General features: G+C 44.5%; 1 protein-coding gene across 16 annotated transcripts in view; it reads right to left on the reverse strand.

The window, feature by feature from the left end:
• Nucleotides 1–18673, reverse strand: part of LOC133653860 (membrane-associated guanylate kinase, WW and PDZ domain-containing protein 1-like) — a 220789-nt gene that overhangs the window by 66457 nt on the left and 135659 nt on the right. For 2 of the 16 annotated variants that reach the window (XM_062053622.1, XM_062053636.1), the window contains 8 exons: nucleotides 13813–14001; nucleotides 12731–12998; nucleotides 10601–10648; nucleotides 10268–10350; nucleotides 9821–9856; nucleotides 5622–5681; nucleotides 4034–4091; nucleotides 3802–3914 (listed from right to left, as the gene is read on the reverse strand). In XM_062053622.1, coding sequence (XP_061909606.1) covers nucleotides 3802–3914; nucleotides 4034–4091; nucleotides 5622–5681; nucleotides 9821–9856; nucleotides 10268–10350; nucleotides 10601–10648; nucleotides 12731–12998; nucleotides 13813–14001 — 855 coding nt within the window. Of the gene's footprint in view, nucleotides 1–3801; nucleotides 3915–4033; nucleotides 4092–5621; nucleotides 5682–9820; nucleotides 9860–10267; nucleotides 10351–10600; nucleotides 10649–12730; nucleotides 12999–13812; nucleotides 14002–18673 lie in introns of all 16 variants that reach the window. The other 14 variants (XM_062053621.1, XM_062053637.1, XM_062053624.1 and 11 more) reach the window with 13 other exon arrangements.

Here is an 18673-nt window from a genome sequence, read left to right on the forward strand (position 1 = left end):
ATTATCAATTTTGGTGATGTAGAAAAGTTACAATCAAATAAAATTAGCTTCATGGCATGGCCTCTTAACTTCATGTGAGTGATTATGATTGACGACACCTGTGGACTTCTCTGATCCCATTTAAATAGGGCTCCTGTGATGCAGTCATTAGACTCGGTCACAAACGCGACAATGGGAAAGTCAAAGGAACTCAGCACAGATCTGAAAAAACGATTCATTGACTTGAACAAGTCAGGAAAGTCACTTGGAGCCATTTCAAAGCAGCTTAAGGTCCCAAGAGCAACTGTGCAGACACTAGTTCGTAAGTATAAAGTGCATGGCACAGTTTGGTCACTGCCACGATCAGGAAGATAACGCAAGATATCACCTGCTGCTCAGAGAAAATTGGTCAGGATGTTCAAGAGTCAACCGAGAACCACCAAAAAGCTGGTCTACATAGAATTGGAAGCTGCTGGAACACAGGTGTCAGTGTCCACAGTCAACTGTGTTTTGCATCGCCATGGACTGAAAGGCTACCATGCAAGAAGGAAGCCCTTGCTCCAGAAGCGACACCTTAAGGCTTGTCTAAAGTTTGCTGCTTAACACATGGACAAAGATAAGACCTTCTGGAGGAAAATTTTGATGACATCACTCAAAATGGCCCCCTACGTCACATCCTGTTTACATCCTGTACACACAGACGCGTTCATTTCGAAGAGATTCGAGGCTTGCTGCACTCTTGACAAGTTTATTTCCACGATTGTCGTACAATGCGTCTGTCAATGCTGTATAAACCTGTCTTAGAGATCACTTTGTGTGATCAGAAACGCTTTAAAAGTGTCCAAACTGTCAGTCTTGCTGTATAGCTTCGGGTTGCTAGACAAGCTGTGTGGCGGAGGATGACACTGCATGTCACAACGGCACTGAAGGCGGATGAAGGCTGCAACAGAGGGTGGTCTCCAGTCGTCATGGATCCATGCCACTGGATCAAGGCCCCTCTCTGCCAAGGACCGTGTGGTGGCTGCAGGCGCATCAGTCTCCCCACGCTAAAAGACGTCACACGCAGGCGTCCTCCCGAATGGGAACCCATCCATTCTGAGGACAGTCATACTCGACTACGAGTGACTGCCGATGATGATGACACCTAGCATTTTAGCTAGTGAGCCTGCGGCTTAGGGACCCTTTAGTTCGAGGATTTTATCAGCAAAAGTGGATTTTTTTCTGCAGCAATAAGTCTTTAATTGTGATAAGACCAAAAGAAATGTCACAACTGACCTTTATTACAGCAAAGGAGAAGGCACTACTGGGACATGAGCCAATGAAGGATCGCCTCACACTGCTAGTTTGTGCTAACGCTAGCGGTGACTATGTGAAGCCATTGCTCGTTCATAACTTTGTAACTTCGAAACTGTAAGAATGTTCAACAATGCCACAAATATTCCGAAACACAAGGTAAAATTATTTTATTTTTATTTTGTTTTTTGTTTTTGGAGAGCACCAGACTTGTGTGCGTGTTGACATTTAAGCTTGCTGGAATGTTGTTGTGTTTTGCAGATAAAAGAAGAGATTATGTCCTTGTTATAAAGTTAAAGTACCACTGATTGTCACATACACACTAGGTGTGGTGAGATTATCGTCTGCATTTGACCCATCACCCTTGATCACCCCCTGGGAGGTGAGGGGAGCAGTGAGCAGCAGCGGTGGCCGCGCCCTGGAATCATTTTGGTGATTTAATCCACAATTCCAACCCTTGATGATGAATGCCAAGCAGGGAGGTAATGGGTTCCACTTTTATAGTCTTTGGTATGACTCGGCCGGGGTTTGAACTCACGAGCGTAGGACTGGGCGATATGACTAAAAAATGTATCACGATATAAGTGTTTCATATCAGTCGATATCGATAATTATTGATAAAAAAAAAAAAAAAACTATTCTAAATAAAGACCAGGAGAAAAAAGGCTGAATTTAAATACTTTTATTTGAAATATAACCTTTAACCTTTAGAACGAGGTCAGCATTATGAAAAACAGTCAGATAAAAGAAAATACTGGTCGATGTGCAAATATTGAAATTAAATAAATGCTTAATCCAACAAAATGTGCAAAGTATTGTAATTAAGAAATGAGTAGTGTACAACTCAGGCTTTAAAGCCATATTGGTAACAATATATGCAAATAAATAACACTCACATTAAGCAAGCAGAAACAAACATGTCTTACAGAATATTGTAAACATCGGAATAAACTTGCGTCTGAACATCTGTGACAAAACAAACCTGTTACTCTCTTCAGTCATTTATGGAAAAATCAAACCAACTTCAGTATCTCCTTTTCCACGGATTCCCTGCACATTGTGTAAAGCTTAGGAATAGCTGTCTTGGAAAAGTGCTTTCGGTCAGGTAGAACATAACGGGGGTCGAGCATGTGTATGAGATTCTTGTACCCAGACTTCTCAACTATGCTGAGCGGTAGCATGTCCTTCGCTAATTGATACACCACTGCATCCGTTATTTCTTTATAACGTTTTGAATTTGTGTCGTATGGCACTGCTGCCGAGTAATACTGTCTGCGGCAACAACAGACCACCATCGAGACGATGGTGGTCTGTTGTTGCCGCTTCGGTGCTGTTCCACTTGCACCGGCTGATGTAGATGGTTGTGGGTGTTTGATACTGCTGTACTCCAGCGGGTGAGAGCGGCTCAGGTGGTAAAATAAGTTTGTCGTGTTCCCAGACTTGGTCGGGACGACGACCTTGCAAAGTTTTCAGACAGTATTACTCTGATTCGTATCGGATTTTAAAAAATCCAAAATACTGCCAAACTGGTGACGTGACGTTTCCTTTTTTATTTACAATTTCCTCTCGTGCTGCCGCGCTCATATTCCCGTTTGGTTTCACTCCTCGTCGTCAGCTAGCCGTTGTTGCTTTTTTTTTCTTTTTTCTTCCTATTAGCATTTCCCAGAATGCCTTGCGGTTCAGGCTCGGCCGTGATAGGTCGAGAGGCCAAAGCCCTTCCTCTGCCTACACCCCCCAGAATGCCGTGCGGTTCCGGCTCTGCCTTTCTTCCTATTTTTTTCTAAAGTACTCAGTGAAATTATCGAACGTTCTATCGACCCCATTTTCTATTGATATTGATCACATGTCTATCGCGATATATATTGTTATTGTTTTATCGCCCAGTCCTACGACCTACCGATCTCAGGGCGGACACTCCAACCACTAGGTTATGTTGCTTTGTGATACAGTATATAATATATATGGAAAAAACACACAGAGGCTATTTCATCCCTACAGGTCTGTTTCAGAGGTTTCCCTGCTCTTCAGGGGAGTTAATAAATTATATATACCGTATATACTGTATATATATCAAACTGTGCAGTTTTTAATAAAATAGAGACTTTTGATTCTTATGGGGAACTCTGCTTCACAATATGAACTTATCGGTTCGTCAAGTAAATTAAATTAATAATATAGGGCTTTTTCTCTAGTGACTTAATCCACTTTACACAGTGAACACACCCACCGCTCTTCGTAAATCGAGGTTCCACCGTATTGACGTTTATTACTGTCAAGTCAAATCATGTTAGATAATAAACAAAAATGATCCAATGGATTTTAATGACTAAAAAAATACAACAATAATGGTCACACAGTGGTTTGGGGCAGCTCTACTTTGAAGAAGTGAATTTTATTTAACAAATAAATGCACTTTCCGTCAAAAGACGGCAAAGAGAGACTTGCACACCCAAACCCCAGTGAGTGTTCAAGCAAAAGGATGGGAAACCCACAGACATGAACAAAGAAAGAAATGGGCAGGAAACCAACCTCGAATGAACCGCTCACCTTCTGGAGGCTGCGGCTGCTGCTGGTCCTGCAGGATTTTCCGACGCCGCGCCTCCACCACTGGGTTCTCATACTGTGTCTTCCTGTTTATATGACTAACACAGAGGGACAGAGGTTGCTAATAATTGACAGCTAGTGTGCAGTAAGCTGTATTTATAAGAGAAGGCAGGCTAATTTCCTGTGAGGTGATGTGCCAACAAGGTGATTTACTTACTCGACATAGTAAATGCCATACACTGGGTCGTCTATCCTCTCCCATCCTGGCGGCAGCTCTGAAATAAAGAAAACACAGAGCATAAACTATCAACAGCACCCAACTCCCAGTGTTTTGTAGGGTTGCATGGGTTTTCACAACAGTTTGTAACAATAATCAGTCTTTCTCTATGGGCACAGCAAAATAATAAATCAGATACAACAAATATTTTGTAATTAATATTATTCGTCATGTGTTGAACTGAATAATATGTTGTTTAGATATTTTATAAAGCATAGAAAAAATAAAAATAAACGAACGCTCTTCAACTGTGACTTGATGAGCACATTTAATATATGATGCATTCGTCTCACTTTTCCTCCTCGCTGTATTTGATTCCACACAGAGGATTTCCCCACCTTTGGTCCAGTAAATAGGTTTAACGAGACTGCATTTTACTATCAAAACTGTCTGCCTCTCAGCAGCCAGCTACAATAAAGACAGACAATAAATGCTATTTAAATACTCAGATCTTCTACCATTACCGACAGGTTAATCAGCAGCACAACCTTTTTATGTCAAGCAAAATTGTCTATAAAACCTTTGAATTTAAAAACACACTGTTCAAAACAATAAAATAAAATACTGTTAGTGAAAATGTGGTTTTGTGCGACTTTTCACAGTATGAGCTGTGACTCCCTCCCTGGGGCTAGATAAACATATAAAATAGAATAGGATAAGATACACTTTATTTTTCCCTCGATTGGGAAAATACATTGATGCCATAACAAAACCTACTTGCATAATTACCATCATCAGCGTTGGCTTTGCATGGTTTGCCTGTTAGTTAGTCAATTAGCAGGGGCATCACTAGGTTTTAAGAACAGGGGAGAACAGGAGATACAGTATACATGATGCGAGTGTGCAATGCGAACGGGTGAACATTTTTTGCATTTGCAAAATGTTTTTGCTCACAACTTTTTAACACTGTATTAGAATTACACAACAAACACTGAAGACATCTAAATGGTTGAAACTGGAACTGAAAGAAAGCTTTAGTCATCTTTGTTAAGCATAAGATGGCCCAACATAAGGACAGTGTTGTTGCATGGAAAAGCTACTAGGCAACATGTAAACGGGGAAACTTTGCACAGATGATTGCAGTGTAAATTAACATGCAAAGCACTACAGAGTTGACCCTGAACACAGAAGAGGTTCGGGTGGAAATAAACCTTTTCAGATTTGCAGTAATGTGCGCGTAGGTGGAACGGATTTTCATGTGTCTGAGCAAACGCAAAACTCCATGTCCATTCTGCCCCTCTAAAATAGGCCTAACGACACCCATGTTAATTAGCGCGCTACATAAGTAAAAAAAACTGTTTTTAGATTTTCATTAAACATTCAGGAAATGTGTGAAAAGGAATAAGCAACTGCTAGTGATAGCTCAAAAAGTTATGGGCAGATTTTAATCTAATTTTCAGAAAATGTTTTGAAAATGAAACATTTGGGGCTGAATAATTTCACAGATGAATCACAGCATTCACTTTTTCCTTCTACAACAACAACCTTACTACTCACAGCAGACTTCATGAGAGACAACAAAGACTACCTTGGGGCAAATTATGATCCAGAACTGGACATAAGGAGAACGAGCAACAGGTTTGAGAAGCTGTGTGCAAAACATATGCAGCTTTAGTGAAACACTATAGCATCATGTCGCAGTATTGCTAAGTGCTAAACAAGAAATACCAACTACGAACATAATAAAAAAACATTTACTGTACAATGTCTGCTCTTACTGGGATGCCAACTGATGGCTGTCACGACTTGGTCCTTGACGTGGTTTACTCTCCCGTGGTGCAAATGAATTGGACCATACGTGGCGTGCAGGTGAGGACATGTTTAATATCTTAACTCAAACAAAAAGGTACAAACAAAAGGCGCTCACAGCGGAGGTAAAAAACTTGACTAGGAAAACAAAAGGCGCGCACAATGGCGGAGAACTATGAACATTAAACAAAAACTTACGTGACAAGGAACTGTGAACATGGCATGAATGTGTGATGTCGCCAGGACGAACAACAGAAACAGAAAAGCCTATATAGTGACATGATAAGTGAAAACAGGTGCGTGACTAACTGTGAACAGGTGCGTGACATGACAATGTGAAAACGTGAGACAGGTGTGTGTGAGTCCAAACGTGGAACAGGTGAAACTAATGAGTAACCATGGACACAAAACAAAACCAGGAAGTGAAACCAGGAACTAAGGAAGTGTCCAAAAAACAAAACAGCACATGGCCAAACGAAAACATGAACACAGACATGACAGAACCCCCCCCTTACGGACAGATCCCAGATGGCCAAAAACAAAAAACAGGATCAAGAGTCATGGGAGGGGGGGAGGGGGACATGGCGGTGGGTCGCCAGACCAGGTGTCCCCGAATCCACCGGGGCAGAGTCAGGTGGCGGCGGCGGGTAGACCGCCGCTGAACCTGACGAGGTGGGCGACCTGGGAATGGCCACATTCGTGGCAGACGAGGAGGTCGGCGCACCTGGCGTGGCGGACGCCCATGGAATGGCCACATCCTTGGCCGACGAGGAGGTGGGCGCGTTGTCGTGGCAGGCGGCGAAGCTTGGCGTGGGGGGTCTTTGTCTTGGCATGGGTGGTCTTGGCCTTGGCGGTCTTGGTCTTGGCAGCGTGGGTCATGGTCTTGGCAGCGTGGGTCATGGTCTTGGACTTGGCATGGTTGGTCTTGGTCTTGGACTTGGCGTGGTTGGTCTTGGCGTGGTTGGTCTTGGCGTGGTTGGTCTTGGCGTGGTTGGTCTTGGCGTGGCGGTGCTTGGACTTGGTCTTGGTCACTTGGCGGGTCTTGGTCTTGGTCACTTGGCGGGTCTTGGTCTTGGTCACTTGGCGGTTGTTGGTCTTGGTCACTTGGCAGTTCTTGGTCTTGGTCACTTGGCGGGTCTTGGTCTTGGTCACTTGGCGGGTCTTGGTCACTTGGCGGTTCTTGGTCTTGGTCACTTGGCGGGTCTTGGTCTTGGCTTTGGTCTTGGCGTGGGGCAGCCACGGGCGGCACTTGGCGGCGTGGGGCAGCCACGGGCGGCACTTGGCGGCGTGGTGAAGCTGCGACTGGCGGCACTGGGCGTCGTGGTGAAGCTGCGACTGGCGGCACTGGGCGTCGTGAAGCTGCGACTGGCGGCACTTGGCGTCGTGAAGCTGCGACTGGCGGCACTTGGCGTCGTGAAGCTGCGACTGGCGGCACTTGGCGTCGTGAAGCTGCGACTGGCGGCACTTGGCGTCGTGAAGCTGCGACTGGCGGCACTTGGCGTCGTGAAGCTGCGACTGGCGGCACTTGGCGTCGTGAAGCTGCGACTGGCGGCGCTTGGCATCGTGAAGCTGCGACTGGCGGCGCTTGGCGTGGAGCAGGTACTGGTGGCGCTTGGCGTGGAGCAGGTACTGGTGGCGCTTGGCGTGGAGCAGATACTGGTGGCGCTTGGCGTGGAGCTGGGCGTGGAGCAGGTGGATCTTGGCATGGTCGAAAAACTGGTGGTGGCGGCCGTGCTGGTGGCTGTGACTTGGCAGGTCGAAAGACAGGTGGTGGGGGTCGTGCTGGAGGCTGTGGCTTGGCGTGACGAAAGACAGGTGGTGGGGGTCGTGCTGGAGGCTGTGGCTTGGCGTGACGAAAGACTGGTGGTGGGGGTCGTGCTGGTGGCTGTGGCTTGGCAGGTCGAAAGACAGGTGGTGGGGGTCGTGCTGGTGGCTGTGGCTTGGCGTGACGAAGCTGACCCGCCCCACCTGAACAATTCCCAGCCCTAGCCCCCCCCTCAAGGAGCGGATCCCAGACGCGCTCCCCGCGGTCTGGAACCGTCTTTTGGGGTGGGTGGAGGGAGGTCGGGAGGAGGGTAGAATCCTCCCCTCCAAACTGTCCAAAAAGTCTCTCTTTTTCTACCTGGGAATTTATGAGTGAGAAATGTTTTTCTTGTGACGTGGACGTGACTTGAGTCCTGGGGGGCGGGTGATCCAAAGAAAAGGAATTCAGGAAAAAAAAATCTTGGTCTATGATGTCATCCTGGCTAAGCCGGGCAGGCTGTGGCCCATTTCCGCCCGGAGGGGGAGGAGCTTGCAGGAGCGCAGCGGGCTGTCCGCTCACCTTCCCTGACGTCCTCGGTCTGGAGCGCCGCTTCCGGGACAGGGATGACGTGCCAACGTCCCCGGGCCAAAGGGAGCTGATCGGCACCAGTTTGCCGGTCGGACCCCACATGAGATCCCTGCGCTCCATGGGGGAATGGCGTAGTGTCTCGGCTTCCATGGCGCGCAGGACCTCCCACGTTCCTTTGTCCAATCTTGCGGGAGAGCTCTTATGCTGGCGACATCTGTCACGACTTGGTCCTTGACGTGGTTTACTCTCCCGTGGTGCAAATGAATTGGACCATACGTGGCGTGCAGGTGAGGACATGTTTAATATCTTAACTCAAACAAAAAGGTACAAACAAAAGGCGCTCACAGCGGAGGTAAAAAACTTGACTAGGAAAACAAAAGGCGCGCACAATGGCGGAGAACTATGAACATTAAACAAAAACTTACGTGACAAGGAACTGTGAACATGGCATGAATGTGTGATGTCGCCAGGACGAACAACAGAAACAGAAAAGCCTATATAGTGACATGATAAGTGAAAACAGGTGCGTGACTAACTGTGAACAGGTGCGTGACATGACAATGTGAAAACGTGAGACAGGTGTGTGTGAGTCCAAACGTGGAACAGGTGAAACTAATGAGTAACCATGGACACAAAACAAAACCAGGAAGTGAAACCAGGAACTAAGGAAGTGTCCAAAAAACAAAACAGCACATGGCCAAACGAAAACATGAACACAGACATGACAATGGCTAGCTCATATCTTCCTGTTTAGATGAAGAATTGATAATAATCCCCACGGAGGGTTAAAAAAAGTTGCCCCAAACAAGCGTTTTTTTTTTAGTCTTTATCGGCAAAAGTTGAATGCTAAAGTTAACCAACTTCTCGGTTGATGGCCACAACCTTCTATAATCCAAGTGAGAGGCATGTTTTTTAATCTAGAATTAACTTTCACCAATTTCGAGGCAAAGCAACAGCAGCAGCTGGTCACCGGCTCAATATTTCAGTATAGCATTGTAAGCTAGTTAGCTAAAAAAAAAGATTGCCTGCGTTAGCTAATACTTGGTTAATATTCAGGTCATGAGATGCAAATGAGTATTGTCTGTGTTTTTTGGATGGGTATTTTGCGCACTCTGTGGGTGGAACAGAGAAGCTTATATTGGCTTCATTGTTAGGTGACTTTAGCTAACGTTTATTTATGATTTAGAATGCATAAAAAAATAAAAACATATGTGTTCTTGTCTTACATAGGGATTGTGAATGATTTAAAAAAATCTAAAAATAGTGCAGTTTCCCTTCACAGTACATTGGTTAGCATGTATAAAACCAATGAAATATTCAACACCATAGTGTATTCTATGCATTTAGTGTCTTATTATATACTGTAAAGGGTTGGAATTGGGGGTTAAATCACCAAAAATGATTCCCGAGCGTAGCCACCGCTGCTGCTCACTGCTCCCCTCACCTCCCAGGGGGTGATCAAGGGTGATAGGTCAAATGCAGAGAATAATTTCACCACACCTAGTGTGTGTGTGACAATCATTGGTACTTTTTAATTATGTTATTCACTGCTTGTATCCCTTTCCATTCACCTCGCATCAGACGGTTTGTGCACAATCTCTGCAATACCTTTCTTCTGATTCTGATACAAAACAGAGTTATCCTACCTAGATCACGCTCCAGGTCTTCTGTATGTATCCTCTCTTCTCCAAGGTGAAATCAGGATTAAAGAAATAAAAACAAAATGAAGAACAGAAGGGGGATGAGGAGTAAAGGTAGAATCAGGTTGGACAGTAACAAAACGGGATCAAATGAAGAATGACATGACAGTCAAGATGGAGGAAATATAAGGAAAGAGAAACCCCTTAGAAAGTCACAACAACAAGGTGCAGCAACATTTGAAAATGGAAACCTCACTGCTGTTATGCTACTTTCATCTTTGCCACTTGATGGTGCAATTTCACAATATGCACTTCCTAGTAAATTACTGATCTTCCTCAAATATCACTGGGACAGTGTGCACCTGTCCACTTCTTACATTTTGATAAAAAACACAAAGGACACTAATAGTAAGAATACTCTAAAAAAGAACAAAAAGATGTGTGGCAGCTTACCATCATCGTCACACTCTTCCAGAGGCCGAGAGGCTTTGTCTCTACACCGAGGATCCAGCCATGATGTGGTCTTTGTGTTGTGGCTGTAAGAACACAGAGTAGACAAGAACATATATCAAAACAGCCTTTCAAAATAAAGCACAGTAGAAGCACATACATGTCAATAACAATTTAAATTTGAACCAGGATTGCATATTTATTAAGGACTCTGGGCCTCTGCTGCACAGAAAAATAAAGATAACAAAACAACATACAGGATATGTACACAAACAATCCCCTGACTTTTCCTTCAATTGTAAAAAGAAACAATAGTGATTGGAAAAATGAACATACAAGCTCTTTAAATGCACAGCCATGTCCTGGTGGTGTGCCTTTGTTGTGCTGCAGAGAGGACAGAGAGGTGGAGGTAGTCAGGTGATCAGAGTGTGATCTCCTTTAGAGATCGACACATGCAGGGATTAATAGGAAAGCAGTGGTACCGGGATGGCCGGGCAGGTCTTACAACCTCATCACGAGGAGGACAAGCCACCGGACGTGCAAAATAGATCAAAAAATACACACTGACTACTTTGTGAGCTATTGCAATTACAGTGGTACCTCGGTTTTTGTGATTAATCCATTCCAAAGAGACAGTTGAATCGTAAAAAAACCCACAAAAAAATAGGAAACAATGTAAATCCAATTAATCTGTTTCAAACACTCAAAAATGTCAACCTAAAACCTTTTTTTAGAGAGAATGATTATATTTTTACACGCAGAAAAAAATGCAAAATGCATATAGATGAAAGATGAAATTGATCATTTAGGATTCTTGACAGCAAAAAAAGACGAGGGAGGAGAGAAGGTGGGTTAACCCCCCTAACACTGCCTCTGTACTTTTCTACAACTTCTTTCTGGAATTCAACAGTGTTTCTCACCTTATTTATCAAAGTTGTGGCACTCTTGTTATATCCATGAACAAACGGACGTCTCTTTGCTCAACGTTTTAACTTGGACTCAACTAAGGTAATCACACGCATGCACGAGACAACGTTACGGCACAACACGTAACACTTCACAGCTCGTTTTGCAAAGAGAAGGTCAGTTTTATGTACGGCCATTAAATGCCAAAAAAACAAGGAAGGGGAGTATTCTCGACGAAAAGTACTATCTACTCGCTGCTCTGAGCAAAATATTGCAGCCAGTTCAACTAGGTGTCGGAAATTGTCTCAGACATGAGTCGTAGAAAACATTTAATTCATACATTCATTGACCTGATTTTAATTTTGCAGATCAGTGTCACATGTATGAAAAGTACACACCGAATAGTGTTTTGTGTGGCACGAGTGCACAGAGCGGAGTCTGTGCAGTCATAAAGATTGAGTTTTGCGCCGACAGGCTTGGCGGACGTCCACTTTGAATAAGGCTGTACCTCTGCGGACGACGTTGTGCATGTTCCATCCGAGTACTTTTGGGCCTTTACTTGTGCCTGGACGCACCACTCTCCTTTAAATCAGCAAGGAATACAAGGTGGAACTAATCTTTGAAGCAATGCCGGGTGCATTTAAAGTGGTGGACCTCTAGCAGCTCTTGCAGCTATTACTGTTGTGCAAGACCAGGCTCTCTACGAAACTATGGGGGAGAGCTGGTAAGCACCATTTTCCCCTTGTTGATGAATACAGACGAGCAGTGTTGTGCATTCAGTGACACTCTGGAAACACAGACTTTAAGGCCTTATTGACTTCAGTTGGGTTATCAAAATGTATGCAACAACTTGTACTGGCTCTATAGTGGTTTGCAGCCATTCCCTAATTACAAAAAAAGCACTGAGACTGAACCACCAACGTGTGTTTAATCGTACTAAAACTGAGACTGCGTAATAAAACCAAGACGTAATTTTGGTCAACATTTTCTTCAATATCAAATTATACTAAAACCGGTGTGCATGAAAACCGAGGTTCTGTCATTACCCGATCCACTGAGTTACTCGATGTGTTAGCGCATGCGCAAACATAACAACTTCCTGCTGTTGTCCTACAGTTTTTAAGACTTTGTTGAAAATATATTTTTTCATTTAAAGTAGTTGGATCAAGAAAATATTTTTGGGATAATGTTGAACTTCGGGTATTACCATAAAATGCAAGATTTTTTAGTTATGAGTCTGACAATGTGACCACCAGTATTCCACAGGAGTCCAAGATAAAAATGGATGCTTCAAATGTGCATAATGAACAATGATGTTAACATTTTAAAGTGTAGTTGTTGACTATTTAAGGTTATCAGTAGATACTTTTGCAAACCAGTTGTAAAAATAGATGGTAAAATGCCTGTATTTTGGAAAAACTGTCGGAACGGGATTGACTGACTTTTGGCACATGCGCAAACCGATCCATTAGCTCAGGGGATCGGTGACAGGTACCACTGTATTTCAAAAAGTGAATCCATGCTATTACACTGTGAGGTGTTTCAGGCTGCGACACATACTCTATGAAGTAAAGTTCTCCATTCTCAGTGTACGCCATCTCCCAGTTTTCAGGCAACGGCCCCAGGGCATCTTCCGGGGAAACTTGCGGCTCTGCCAGGGTCTGCTGCCCACTTTCTGCAGTGGCGATGGCCGCATTGTTCAGACCACAAGGAGGAGCATTGTCACGCGCGGTGTATGGCCGGAGGATGCCACCGCGGCTCTCATCCTGGTCGCTAGGGTTACCTGCACACAACAAAGGAGAGGGGAAGAGACTACGCACTAAGGATCCTGGGCAACAAAACGGGCACAACATGGAACAACAACATAGAAGAACAAAATATAGTTTATGTCACAAAAAAGCCAGAAAAGAACAGAAGAAATAAGCAACCATTCAAACCCTTATCCTTCCCCAGTCCCCTTACCCTAAAATGTTTTCCTGATCCTTTATAGTGTAATGAAAGGATCCCAAAAATATGCACATTTTGCTACCAACAATCTTTTCTAAACTATTTCTGACCCTCACCCTCCTATACCTCTCCCCCTTATAAATGGTGGCTTTTCCAGCCTCCACCATCACACATTTCCCAGCCTGGGCCAGACTTCCGTGCTCCTTTCAAGCCTGATCAAATGCTAATACAACACTCTGGCAAGTGGACACAGGGCGGGGATGCATCCACAGTATCAATTTTATTTTTATTTTTTAGTAGAGCTCACAAAAGATTGCATAGGTTTGAAAGACTAGGAAATATGGATCATATGGATAAGTTTGTCTCTTTAAATGCACATAAAGGACCACCTTTGCAATACAATTTGGTGAACAAATGTTTGCTTTGAAAACAATTGGGCCAAATGATTGCCCCTCCTTGCAGGCAGATGGCAGTGTTTGGAGGCTCGCATGCAAAGAAATCAGCTTCACAAAGACATGATGTAACCGCTAGACATAGAGAAGATCACAAACACACACATTATCTCCCTCTAACTGTGTTCCTGAACTCTGAGGCATGGACACACACACACTGCTTTAGCATGGAAATGATAACAAAAGCGCACGAAGACAGAAAAATAGACTAGGAAGCTAAGAAACGTGCTGCAACGCTCTAACCTGTAAAAGTGTTGTTCATTTCCGAGGCCTGGTCGTCATCGTCGTCGTCAGCAGGCACTACTCGGACGCTTTGCATGTCATTGTAGGACTTGGTGCGCTTTGGGGTGGACTGCTGGGAGCCTGCATCTCCAAGAATCACTGTCCCAATGATAGGCTGCCTCTGCGGCTTGGGGGTCCCATAATAGTTACCTAGGCAACGAGAAGGACATTAGCATGCTTGAGAGAGATGCAGGAGGGAGAAGGAGAAAGTGATAACAGGCCAAGGCTCAAGAACAGGCGAGAGTGTGTGCAGAAATATACAGTAGTTTGATCTTGCAAAAATATATAGCTTGCCGAAGAAGGATCTATGAATACTCCTAATCTATGGCTGAGTAAAAAGGATATAAAGCAGGATCACAGTTCAGCTGCACATCATAGCTCACATGTAATTCTGTTTTGCCTCACACAAAGCCCAGATTTTGTATATTTTTTTCTGAACTATGTGCATTTGACAAACATACTTAGTATCAGTACTTCAGAACCAAAAATAAGATACACTGAATTTAACATATTCTCCTTTGTCTTGAAATGAATGACACAAAGACAACTACAATTATTTGATTTTGAGCAAGGCTACAATTATTGATAATCATCTAATCAGTCATGAAGATTAGTAATTGGATCCAATAAAAGCAAAAATGGACTTTATCATCCAAAGAGTATAATATTCAGATAATGTTTGAGGTTTTTTCTTTCTCACACTGCTGACTAGGGATGTGACGATGTCAAAATCGCACGGTATGGTATTGTCAAGGTATTAAAGCCAAAAACCGATACAATATTTTTGTGGAATAAAAAAAAAAAAAGACTAAGTAAAAAAGCCATTGTGTGTAAAATGAACTGGCAGGAATGTTTAGATGTACACACTTGATGTAATTGAAAACAAACATAATGCTCAAATGTTTTAATTATATTTACTACCGTGTTTTTCGGACCATAGGGTGCACAGGATTATAAAAAAAAAAGAAAGAAAAAAAAGTGAAGTATTTATATAGCGCTTTTCTCTAGTGACTCAAAGCGCTTTTACATAGTGAAACCCAATATCTAAGTTACATTTAAAGCAGTGTGGGTGGCACTGGGAGCAGGTGGGTAAAGTGTCTTGCCCAAGGACACAACAGCAGTGACTAGGATGGCGGAAGCGGGGATCGAACTTGGAACCCTCAAGTTGCTGGCACGGCCACTCTACCAACCGAGCTATACCGCATTAAAGGCGCATCAAAGGGGTATTAATATAATTTGTTTTGTCAATTTAAAAAAACTTCCTTGTGGTCTACATAACATGTAATCGTGTTTCTTTGGTCAAAATGTTGCATAAACTATGTTTTACAGACCATCTTCAAGTCGCTTTCTGACAGTCTTTTAAAGACGCGCCGTTTTGTGGGCCCTCTTGTTTACGTGGCTCCACTTCAACAGTGTCTTCTCCCCGTTATCTTCGTCGCACCGGTAGTTTTTAGTGCTTCTAAAGCAAGTTTACTGACAGATATAAGTTAGAACTTTATGCTACTTTGTATTAGAAATGGCAACAGCGGGGAATGAATGCCTCACAACAAGAGGATAGAGAAAAAGGAGATAATTGACTACGTATGGCACGCATTACAATGTGCGGGGTACACCCTGGACAAGTTGCCACCTCATCGCAGGGCCAACACAGATAGACAGACAACATTCACACACAAGGGCCACTTTAGTGTTGCCAATCAACCTATCCCCAGGTGCATGTCTTTGGAGGTGGGAGGAAGTCGGAGTACCCGGAGGGAACCCACGCAGTCACGGGGAGAACATGTGCTATTTAACGTGCTCTGGAGGTGGTAGTGGGCTAGTTCAGACAGAGCCAAAAGTAAAACTAAGGTTTGAAGTATTGAGTTTCTAATCCGTCAATTTATCCTAACATCTAATCATCAATTTCTACAAGAATGCTGCAGAACGTTGGTAGATTACTTAGACTTAGACTTAGACTTCCTTTTTATTGTCATTCAAATTTGAACTTTACAGTACAGATAAAGAACGACATTTCGTAACATTAGCTCACGGTAGTGCAGGATAAAAAAGCAATAAGGTGCATATATAAATAAATAAATAAATAAATAGGTTACTGTACAGATAAATATATTGCACTTTTTTATATGCATCCACGTTTATGGATGTATGTTATATTGTCTTTTTTTATTCCAGCGAGTTAATCCATTTTGGGGGGAGTTGAGGGGATAATTATGATGCGTTCAAGAGTCTTACGGCCTGAGGGAAGAAGCTGTTACAGAACCTGGAAGTTCTGCTTCGGTGGCTGCGGAACCTCTTTCTAGAGTCCAGCAGTGAAAACAGTCCTTGGTGGGGGTGGGAGGAGTCTTTGCAGATTTTCTGAGCTCTGGTCAGGCAGCGGCTTTTTGCGATCTCCTGGATAGGAGGAAGAGCAGTCCTGATGATCTTTTCCGCCGTCCTCACCACTCTCTGGAGAGACTTCCAGTCTGAGGCATTGCAGGCTCCAGTCCAGACAGAGATGCTGTTGGTCAGTAGGCTCTCTATAGTGTCTCTGTAGAATGTGGTGAGAATGGGGGGAAGGGAGCTGTGCTCTTTTCATCCGACGCAAAAAGTGCATGCGCTGCTGAGCTCTTTTTACAAGAGCTCCGGTGTGTAGGGATCAGGTTATATTGTCAGTTATCTGCACCCCCAGGAACTTGGTGCTGCTTACCATCTCCCCCGCTGTGCCGTTGATGAAGAGTGGAGCGTGGTTGGACTGGTGCTTCCTGAAGTCAACGATGATCTCCTTGGTCTTGTCGACGTTCAGGACCAGGTTGTTGGTTCTGCACCAGTCAACCAGATGTTTCACCTCTTCCCTGTAGTCCATGTTGTTGTTGTCACGGATGAGGCCCACTACTGTCGTGTCGTCTGCATACTTCACAATGTGGTTAGTAGTGGACCTGGCGCAGCAGTCATGGGTCATCAACGTGAACAGCAGCGGACTCAGGACGGAGCCCTGGGGTGAGCCAGTGCTCAGGGAGATGGCACTGGAGGTGTTGTCACCCACTCTCAGCAGTCAGTTGCATAGGGGGGTACTGAATCCAAGGGGGAACAGTTTGCTCACCAGGTGCTGCGGGATGATGGTGTTGAATGCTGAGCTGAAGTCCAGAAACAACATCCGCACGTGTGTGTCCTTTCCTTCCAGATGTTCTAAGCTCAGGTGGAGTGCAGAGGAGATGGCGTCCTCTGTGGAGCGGTTAGGGCGATAAGCAAACTGGTATGGGTCGAATGTGGGGGGAAGTCTGGAGACAATATATTCCTTTACCAGCCTCTCGAAGCACTTCATTATGATGGGGGTGAGTGCAACAGGGCGGTAATCATTGAGGGAGGAGATTGTGGGTTTTTAGGCACTGGAATGATTGTGGCCGTCTTAAAACATGATGGTACCACAGCCTGGGTCAGCGAGATGTTGAAGATGTCTGTGAGAACCCCAGCCAGCTGGTCTGCACATCCCTTAAGCACCTTGCCCGGAATGTCATCAGGTCCCGGTGCTTTCCGGGGGTTCACTCTCCTCAGGGTTTTCCGGACATCCGCTTTGTCCAGGTTGAGCGGCTGCTCATCAGGGCGAGGGATGGATTTTCTTGCCGGAGTGGTGTTAAGTGCCTCAAACCTCGCAAAGTAGTTGTTAAGGTCATTTAGGAAGCTGATACTGTTGTCACAGGGACAGGGGGCAGCTTTATAGTCCGTGATGACCTGTATGCCCTGCCACAGTCGTCTAGTGTTTGTGGGGTTCTCGAAGAAGTCCTGCACTTCCTGACTGTGGGCACGCGTTGCTACCTTAATGGCACGGTTCAGGTTAGCTTTGGCTGTTTTTAATGCTACCATGTCGCCAGACTTAAAAGCCTTGTTCCAAGCCTTCAGCATTGCACGTACCTCACTGTTCATCCAGGGTTTCTCGTTGGCCCGTGTGGGGATGTTCTTGATCACACTGACATCCTCCATGCACTTCTGAATGTATGCGGACACAGACTCTGCATACTCCTCCCCACATGTGTGATGATTTTCGGTGGCGGCTGTTTTGAACATGTCCCAGTCTGTGGTTTCGAAGCAGTCTTGTAATGCTTCCATTGCTCCCTCTGGCCAGGTCCTCACCTGCTTCACTGTAGCTTGCTTCCTGATCAGCAGGGCCTTGTATGCAGGAATTAGCATCACAGATAGATGGTCTGAGGAGCCGAGGTGGGGGCGTGGTGCAGCTTGCGTATAGCATGTTTAATATTGCTGAACACCATGTCCAGCTTGCTTCCACCCCTGGTTGCAACATTCACATATTAATGGAAATGAGGGAACACAGTTTTCATGTTAGCTTGATTAAAATCCCCTGCCAAGATGAAAACTCCCTCTGGATGTGTAGATTGGAGTTCATTGATGGAGCAGTACTAAGCATTCAAAGCTTCTTTGGTGTTAGCACTGGGAGGAATGTACACTGCTGTGAAGATCATAGCACTGAATTCCCGGGGTAAATAAAATGGCCTGCATTTTATAGTTAATATTTCTACATCGGGAGAGCAGTGACATGAGACTATCTTCCCATTGTTGCACCAGTTGTTGTTGATATATATACAAACACCACCGCCTCGGGATTTACCAGTGAGAGTTCTGCTCCTGTCCGACCGAACATAGTTAGCCCCTCAATGCTAACTGCCTCGTCCGGAACGGATGGTTTCAGCCACGTTTCTGTGAGAAATATGGCGCAGCAGTCTCTCATCTCACGTCTTGCATATACTGTATATCCAGCTTCAGGTAGTCCAGTTTATTCTCCAGGGAGCGGACATTTGAAAGCAGGATGGAAGGAAGCGGCGTTCTGTGA

The sequence above is a fragment of the Entelurus aequoreus genome, linkage group LG07, assembly GCF_033978785.1.
Source record: "Entelurus aequoreus isolate RoL-2023_Sb linkage group LG07, RoL_Eaeq_v1.1, whole genome shotgun sequence".
Classification (NCBI taxonomy): domain Eukaryota; kingdom Metazoa; phylum Chordata; class Actinopteri; order Syngnathiformes; family Syngnathidae; genus Entelurus; species Entelurus aequoreus.